The following is a 7,867-nucleotide window of genomic DNA, read 5'->3' as shown; positions in this document are numbered from 1 at the left end:
TCATGAAAATTTACTTGAAAGTCCTGGAAAGTCATGGAATTTTAGTCGTAAAAATATGTATAAACCCTGATATTCATGAACACTACTTCAACAGTGTCTGCAATGTGATGTTGAGTAATACTACATGGCTAATTGGCAAAGTGTTCACTACCAAACAGTTGCCATATTATAATTGCGATCCCATAAATCTCCATTCATTAGAACACAAGTCCTTCAAACCCTCCGTCCAGATGTCTCTCATTCAGAGGTCATTTAGAGCGAGCTAAAAGCTTCTATAGATTCCAGCGTGATCTTCTCTGATCCCCGCGGCTCTCAGTCATGTCAAACACCTCAAGGACAGAGCTAAAGAGGGGATTCTTTTTAATAAAGTAATAATAGTAGATCAACCTAGCCAACAAAAGCCAAGCTAAAGAGATCTTTTACAGTTTGTTTAACATTTTAAAGAGATAGTAAAAGAAGATAAATCCAAAAAAACAAATGATTCCCTCTCGCTTATAGTGATTTCAAAACTTGGAGGGTTTTTTTCCACTTTAAAAAATTATTATTTTAGTTTTTTCCTGTTTCCCGTCCAAAGTATCTAAAAACTCTTAAATCAGGAAGCATTTTCCTAGATAATAAGTACTTGTATTACTCATACTTTGAATATAGTTTTGTAATATAGTAATAAATAGTTATAAAATACTCTGGAAGTCATAGTTTTACTAAACATCATTTTGTTTTTAACAGACAAGAGAAACTAAAATAGGTTTGAAACAATAAATAAGTAAATGATGACAGAATCAGATTTTGTTGTGTGTTAACTATCACTTAAGTAGGTCTAATAAAACCAAATCAACACTCAAAGTCCTCCAAGACCTCAGGAGTGACCTCCATTATACATGTGAGTTTAATTTGGGTTATTTGATGCCTGATCCTAATAGCTATTCTCCTGTAAGGACAAACAGAGCCCAAATATCACAGAAAGGCCTGCGTGCCGACATGCCTTTGGTGGGTAAGAATAGCCCCACAATGAAGCTCACATCTCTCGTCTTCTGTTGTCTGAGAACAGTTGTTGTCAGGCCAGAGTAAGAGGTAAGATGGAAAACCAAGTTGGTGGTTACATGCGAGTCTTGCCTTTGTGGAATTGACCCAACCTGGTTTATATATAGGACCTGAATAGGATTTTGCGTGCTTATAAAATGGGTTTTATTGGTAATGCTTGTTTAGATTGATATTAATAGAGCATAGACTGTTATTCTTGTGTGGAATTACTGGTGAGATATCCTGTACTGGAGCTTCAGGAGGCCTAAACTGCTGAAATGGCCAAACAGGCTACATCAGAAGTTATCTTCATAACACTGAACCACAACATCACCCTCACAGGTATGTGGATGCTTTTAGTATTGTATAAAAGACTTAATCTGCAGACATTTTTGCTATTTCTGTGGAGAATTTAGTAAATCTGTGGATTTATGTGGAACAATTTAAGGAGTATCATAACTAAAAACAGTGTATGAAATGAAAAAAACAATACCTATTTGACCTTAATTTAATGTATTCAATGCAAATCCAATTAGATCCACTTATTGGGTAAACAAAGCAAGTATCTTATATAATATGTCTACTAAAAGACAGCAAATATTACTTTACAAACTGTATTGTAAATAAATCATATGAACATTTTCATATTAGCATTAATGTTAATGAAATTAATAAAAAAAACTGAATAAATAAAAGGTACACACATTTACCCAAGTAAATACATAGACTTAACAATGGGCTAAAATTCTGCGGAAATCTGCGAATTTCTGCACACAGATTCTGTGTGGGCCTACTCATGGTCATTTAAAGAGATAGTGTTATTCTGTGCAATTGCAAAAAAAAAAAAAAAAAGATAATTTATTTTAAAGTACATTTTTTAATGTATTTACAAATATATATGGAAAAGCTGACTTTCTACAAAGAGATGAAAATCTCTTAAAGGGATATTTGATTAAAAAATTCTGTCATAGTTTACTCATACTTCATTTCTTTAAAACCTTTATGATTTTCTTTTTTTTTTTTTGATTTTAAAAACAAGTAAGAAACCTGTAACCATTTGCTTTTTCATGCTATGTGTTTTTCCTACTATGTAAGTCAACGGTTATACATTTTCTTCAAAACATATCTGCTGTAATGTATGGAATACTGTTTCCAGGTCCAAGCCGCTGCTCATTTAAATTGAGAAAATATTTGTTTATGACCACTTTTTAGTCTCTGGGCTTTCTGCATGACAGATTAATATTTTAACAATTTATAGAAAATAAATCACTTTCTGGCCATCGTATAATAGGCATGGATGGATAAATATATATATATATATATATATATATATATATATATATATATATATATATATATATATATATATATATATATATATATATATATATATATATATATCCAAGCACTATATCAAACTGTATGGAATGTAATACCATACAGTTTGATAAAGCGCTTAGACATGGAAGCCGATTCACATGACATTGCACTTAACAAGTGGATATTTTTGTATTCAACATAAAGGAAAGAATCTCATAAATGTTTGCAACTACTTGAGGATGATTAAATATTATATATGCCTTTCAGCAAAGCTAATCCTCTAAAAAGTAACTATCAAAGTCATAATATTAGAAACAATGTCTACTGAATGTCAAAGATAATGTTATTAAAATAATACTGAAATTCTATTTCTAAGTTGTCAAACTGAATAACGTCTGCATTAACTAAATGTGTCCATGTGCTCTTTAGGGAAAGCATGGCTTGTCCTGGTGGTATTTCTAAGGATCTTGGTGTTGCTGTTTGCTGGTTATCCTCTCTACCAGGATGAGCAGGAACGATTTGTGTGTAACACCATTCAGCCCGGTTGTGCCAATGTGTGCTACGACATGTTTGCCCCTCTTTCCCTTTTCCGCTTCTGGCTTGTGCAAATCACCACTCTGTGCCTCCCCTACATGATGTTCATCATCTACGTGATCCACAAAGTGAGTTCTGGCCTAGCTACCGATACCGGAACTTCTGAGTCCATAAAAGCGGACTCCATCTACAAGATCCATCAAGAATCGTTCAGGAAAGCATCACTTTGTAAGACAGTCGTGAAGGCTGAGAACGGACGGGTGCAGTACTTCACAGGAGCCTACATCTTGCATCTTCTGCTTCGAATAATGGTAGAAGCTGGATTTGGAGCTGCCCATTATTACTTGTTCGGCTTTCACATCCCCAGACGCTTCATGTGTCAGCAGGCACCTTGCACAACAATGGTGGACTGCTACGTCTCTAGACCCACTGAGAAAACCGTCATGTTGAACTTCATGTTGGGGGCAGCCGCTTTGTCCTTGCTTTTAAACATCTGCGACCTGATTTGTGCCATCAAGCTCTCTGTGAGGCAAAAAAACAAAAGAAAGATGCTAGTGCAAAAGATGTACGCAGAGGAGCAGTACTACGTGTCAGGGAATGGAAATCAAGGTGTGGACACTAGCATCCCTCCAAATCAAGATGTGATGAGTCCAGGAGTGTTTCGCAAAAGAGGGACCAGAAACTCAAGTGGCGATGAAGCTGCTTCTGTGCTTTTGGACGATGACCCTCCACCATCCTCACCTCAAGAAGGAATTTCTACAATTTCGGGAATTCCTGGTTTCAGAAACAATGATGACAGCAGCAGCTACCAACCCACCCAAGAAGAGGGGATGGTGAGAGAAGGCAGTGAAGTAGCCCTGTGCCCCAGTGAGCCCTTGGGAACCCCTAGATCCATCCGAGTAAGCAAACGTAGTCGGCTGAAACCTCCACCACCTCCTCGAAGGGATAAACTAGCTGTGCAAGGTGCAATTGATGGCTCTGGAGCGACAGCGTTGTGTACCAGAAGAGTAGGGCAATATACTCTGGTAGAAATGACCACTGGTGAAGACGTAACAACTTGCGGTGGAGATGGGAAAGAGAAAAGGTCAGAGTGGGTTTGAATGTTACTTCAGAAAACTATGAGTTTGGCTACATTTTTATCATGTATATTCCTACAACGTAAATCCTGAAGTGAGTTTCGAAATGCATGCAAGTTGACCAACTAGAATGAAACGGATGGGATGAAATATATTGCTTGAAGAAACAAGGTGGAATGAATGGTATTAGATGTCAACATCATGGATAAATGCCAATCCACGGATCAGAAGGGCAATATACTCTGGTAGAAATGACAACTGGTGAAGACATACTAACTTGCGATGAAAATCGGAAGGCGAAAAGCTCAGAGAAATCTACATTTTTTTACCATGTATTTTCCTACAACTTAAGTCTTGAAGTAAGTTTTTAAAATGCAAAAGAAGTTGACTGAACCTTGAATGGAACAGCCTGACCTGAATGGAATAAATTGCTTGGGGAAGCAAGGTAGGATGAGAGGTATTATTAGAAAATGTCAACGTCATGGATAGATGCCAATCCATGGATCAACTACACCCATCAGCATCCACCTGCCTTTCATGTTTGTGTTAGTGCATTCCATCATTCTTTTACCAACCAGACGGGTCTTGACCCGCCTTGACCTCACAACAATCAAGGGACACCGAAGGCCACTCTAAAAACAGGCTTGTTGCAAACACCCAAGCTCCCAAAGGTCGAAAAACTAACACTGACATAGTTTTTGGTTCAACTGTGGGCAGCCACCAAACAAGAACAACCCTGAGGGTATGAAGGTACTTCCTGCATTAAAATCCCTTCCAAAATCCTCTAGTCTGCAAAATCTCAGGCACTGTCAAGTCTCGGTCAGCAGCAGCCCATCATAAAGCAATTACTGCCCAGACTGCTTTTGTATCTATGGAGGGGATCTTGTAACTCTATTCAAGGACCCACTGGGCTTCAGTTTGGAGCTTTAGAACAAACACTTAAAATAGAGCTCCATAATCTGCTGTAACACGAGAACAAGACGATGTGTGGCTTTCAGACTCTCAGAAGCGGGCCGCAACATGCAGACGATTGGACGTGTTAGCTTTGGATGGTCACCTCGACTGCAGCCCTCCTGTCCTCACAATGTCAGTCATGTGTCTCATTAAGCACACCAGGGACATCTGGGATAGCCTATTTATGATGTTCCGTTATACATCACCGATGATGATTTGTAGTTGTTGCTGCACGGTATCTTCAGTCTAATGTCAAATGGTTTGCAAGTTAATGACTTCGTCTGTGTTTTTGTTTTATTACCTTACTAAATCACACTCCCCCTTAAAAGGGCAGTGGTATTTCATGTATTGCACATCATCTCGAAACAGAAGACTATTAAAAAAGGTACACTTCTTGAAGTACACTCAATTTTACCGCAGCTTGATTTGATGCAGTGTGATGAATACTGATTAAAGTGGAAGGATATTACCATATCCGAGATGACTATGGCTCACAAGTTTGAGTTCAAGTGATTACAGACATGCAGAGCAGCATTTTATCTGTATAAAATGTTTAGGATTGCATATTGCAGTCTGCAGAGACAGTTGTGGTCTAATGGGTTAGTGAGTTGGAGTTGTTACTCAAAGGTTGCTGATTCAATTCCCAGTCCCTGCAGGAATTAAAGATGTAGAGAGTGAATACTCTCTTCATCTTCAATATGCAGCTGAGGTGCACCCTGAGCAAGGCACCCAATTCCTCTCTAAATGCTGGAACCAATAGCACCGCCCTGGGTGTTTGGTCACAGTGTGTCTTTGTGTGTGTGACCCCACTCAAAGTGTGAACCTATTTGGATGGGTTAAAAGTAGAGAACCAATTTAGAGTATGTATGGCTAAAACCATTCCTGACAAGGTATGACATACAGCAGTGTTTTGCAATAGTCTCTTATATAAAGTTTCTATTTCAGGTTAGTTTTTATAACAAGCTGATGAGATGAACTGGATGTTTTTGATTATCTTAATAAAAATGTTAAACCATACTGCCCTCTAGTGGTCTGACAGACACACAACTCAAAGGAATAGTTTAGGTTTCATTCGGAAAAGCAGCCATTGACGTCCATAGTATTTTTTTGGTTCCTACTATGGATGTCAAGGGTTTTTTCCCCCAACATTCTTCAGAATACCATTTGTTATTGTGATTAACCAATATTATTTTCAGTTGCAACAGAAAAAGAAAATTAGTAGTTTAGAACCACTTAAGTGTGAGTAAATGATGAGTAAAAGTTCATGTTTGGGTGAACTGTCCATTTGAGTATAAGTATCGACAGTTATTTGCTACCTCATACACGTTGTGTTGTTGGAACCAAGGTTATTTTAGTAAACTAAAACTAAGACTAAAACTATCAGTCAAAAAACAAACTAACCCTAATATAATATATATACACTCTACTGGTCAAAAGTTTGGGGTCAGTAGGATTTTTAAATGTTTTAAAATAAGCTTATCCTGCTCACCAAGGCTGTATTTATTTGATCAAAAATACAGCATAAATTGTACACTTGTGAAATGTTATTGCACTGTAAAACAACTGTTCAAAAGCTTATAAATTAATTTAATTTATTTATTTATTTCATTTAAATAATTATTTATTTATTTCATATTTATTTCAATCATTTTAAAGACAAATTTTAAGCTTCATTACTCCAGTCTTCAGAGTCACATTATCTTTCAGAAATCACTCTAATATGTATTATTATTAATAATAATAATTTTTGTATTATTATTATTATTATTATTAATGGTAATAGTAATACAAGCAATAATGACTGAAGTAATAATTTCATTTGAAACTACATACAATAAGAAAGCAGCTATTTAAAATATTAATAAATATTTAACAATTTAACAATTGTTTACATTTAATGAATGCCACCTTGACGAACACAATCACTTTCTTTAAAAAAATTTCATAAAAAAAAAAACATGAAAAAAAAACTGTTAAAAAATTTTTAGTAGATCCGATAGCATTTGAAGCTGTTATATATGGTCATGTTACAACGTGTCCCATCCAAAAGAGCATGTTGTCACATTTTGCTTACATTCTTTTGGGATAAATAATGAGATAAGTATACACTGCAATAATAACACATAACCACATATTTATACTAAACACGTGTGCAATTAAATTCTAAGTATACTATAAACTCCAGAACCCATGTGGGACTTACATAAACTGAGGACGTGTTAAAAAGGGTTATGCTCAGTCAGCAGTCTTACTCGAAACAAACACACGCCTGGCATAGACATGTCCATGTCACGTGTAACTAAATATTTAAAAATAACTAGATAAAAATCCCTTTAAAAATATTATAGTAAAATTGTAGCGTCCATTTTTCTTTGGCGCATTTACTTCCCATTTGTACTTTGTTTTACTTACTATGGTAAGATGTGGCTAACCACAAATTTGACCACAATTTTGCAATACTACCCATAGTTTAACCATGTCATTTGTAGTAAAACAGTTTTTACAAATGGAAGACAATGTGTAAAATCAAACAAACAAAAAAACATGGCTGCTACATTTTATGATAATGACCCTTACAGAAAGAAGTATATATATATATATATATATATATATATATATATATATATATATATATATATATATATATATATAGTTATTTTTTGGTGCATTGACTTCCCATTTGTACTTTGTTTTATTTACTAACCACAAATCAATGGCTAACCACAAATCAACCATGATTTTGCGATGCTAACTGTAGTTTAACCATGGTTTGTAAAACTGGTTTTACAAACAAACAAACAAACAAACATGACTAGTACATTTTACTTCAGTTAAACTATAGGTTTACTTAATGAAGCAGCCAGGTGGTTCAATCAAACCCAACACTAGTTATATGTAGGCCAGGGGTGGAAAGACTACTGAAAAATCATACTTGGGTTAAAGTACCATTACTTGCCAAAAGT

The 7,867-nt window shown here is 35.7% G+C and overlaps 1 protein-coding gene across 1 annotated transcript; it reads left to right on the top strand.

Moving 5' to 3' along the window:
- Positions 1 to 1,064: 1,064 nt before the first annotated feature.
- Positions 1,065 to 5,313, top strand: gjd4 (gap junction protein delta 4). Its single transcript, XM_056450794.1, has 2 exons — positions 1,065 to 1,362; positions 2,770 to 5,313. The coding sequence occupies exons 1-2, from the start codon at positions 1,299 to 1,301 to the stop codon at positions 3,972 to 3,974; spliced, it is 1,269 nt and encodes a 422-aa protein (XP_056306769.1). The 5' UTR covers positions 1,065 to 1,298; the 3' UTR covers positions 3,975 to 5,313.
- The last annotated feature ends 2,554 nt before the right edge of the window (positions 5,314 to 7,867 follow it).

The sequence above is a fragment of the Danio aesculapii genome, chromosome 24, assembly GCF_903798145.1.
Source record: "Danio aesculapii chromosome 24, fDanAes4.1, whole genome shotgun sequence".
In the NCBI taxonomy this organism is placed as follows: domain Eukaryota; kingdom Metazoa; phylum Chordata; class Actinopteri; order Cypriniformes; family Danionidae; genus Danio; species Danio aesculapii.
This window is presented reverse-complemented; position numbering and strand designations above follow the sequence as displayed.

What these genes read in the sequence shown, in the direction of transcription:
- gjd4 (XM_056450794.1), top strand. Translation starts at nt 1,299, where the DNA reads ATGGCCAAACAGGCTACATCAGAAGTTATCTTCATAACACTGAACCAC. An exon ending in CCACAACATCACCCTCACAG is followed by an intron (nt 1,363 to 2,769) that starts GTATGTGGATGC and finishes TGTGCTCTTTAG; the next exon opens with GGAAAGCATGGCTTGTCCTG.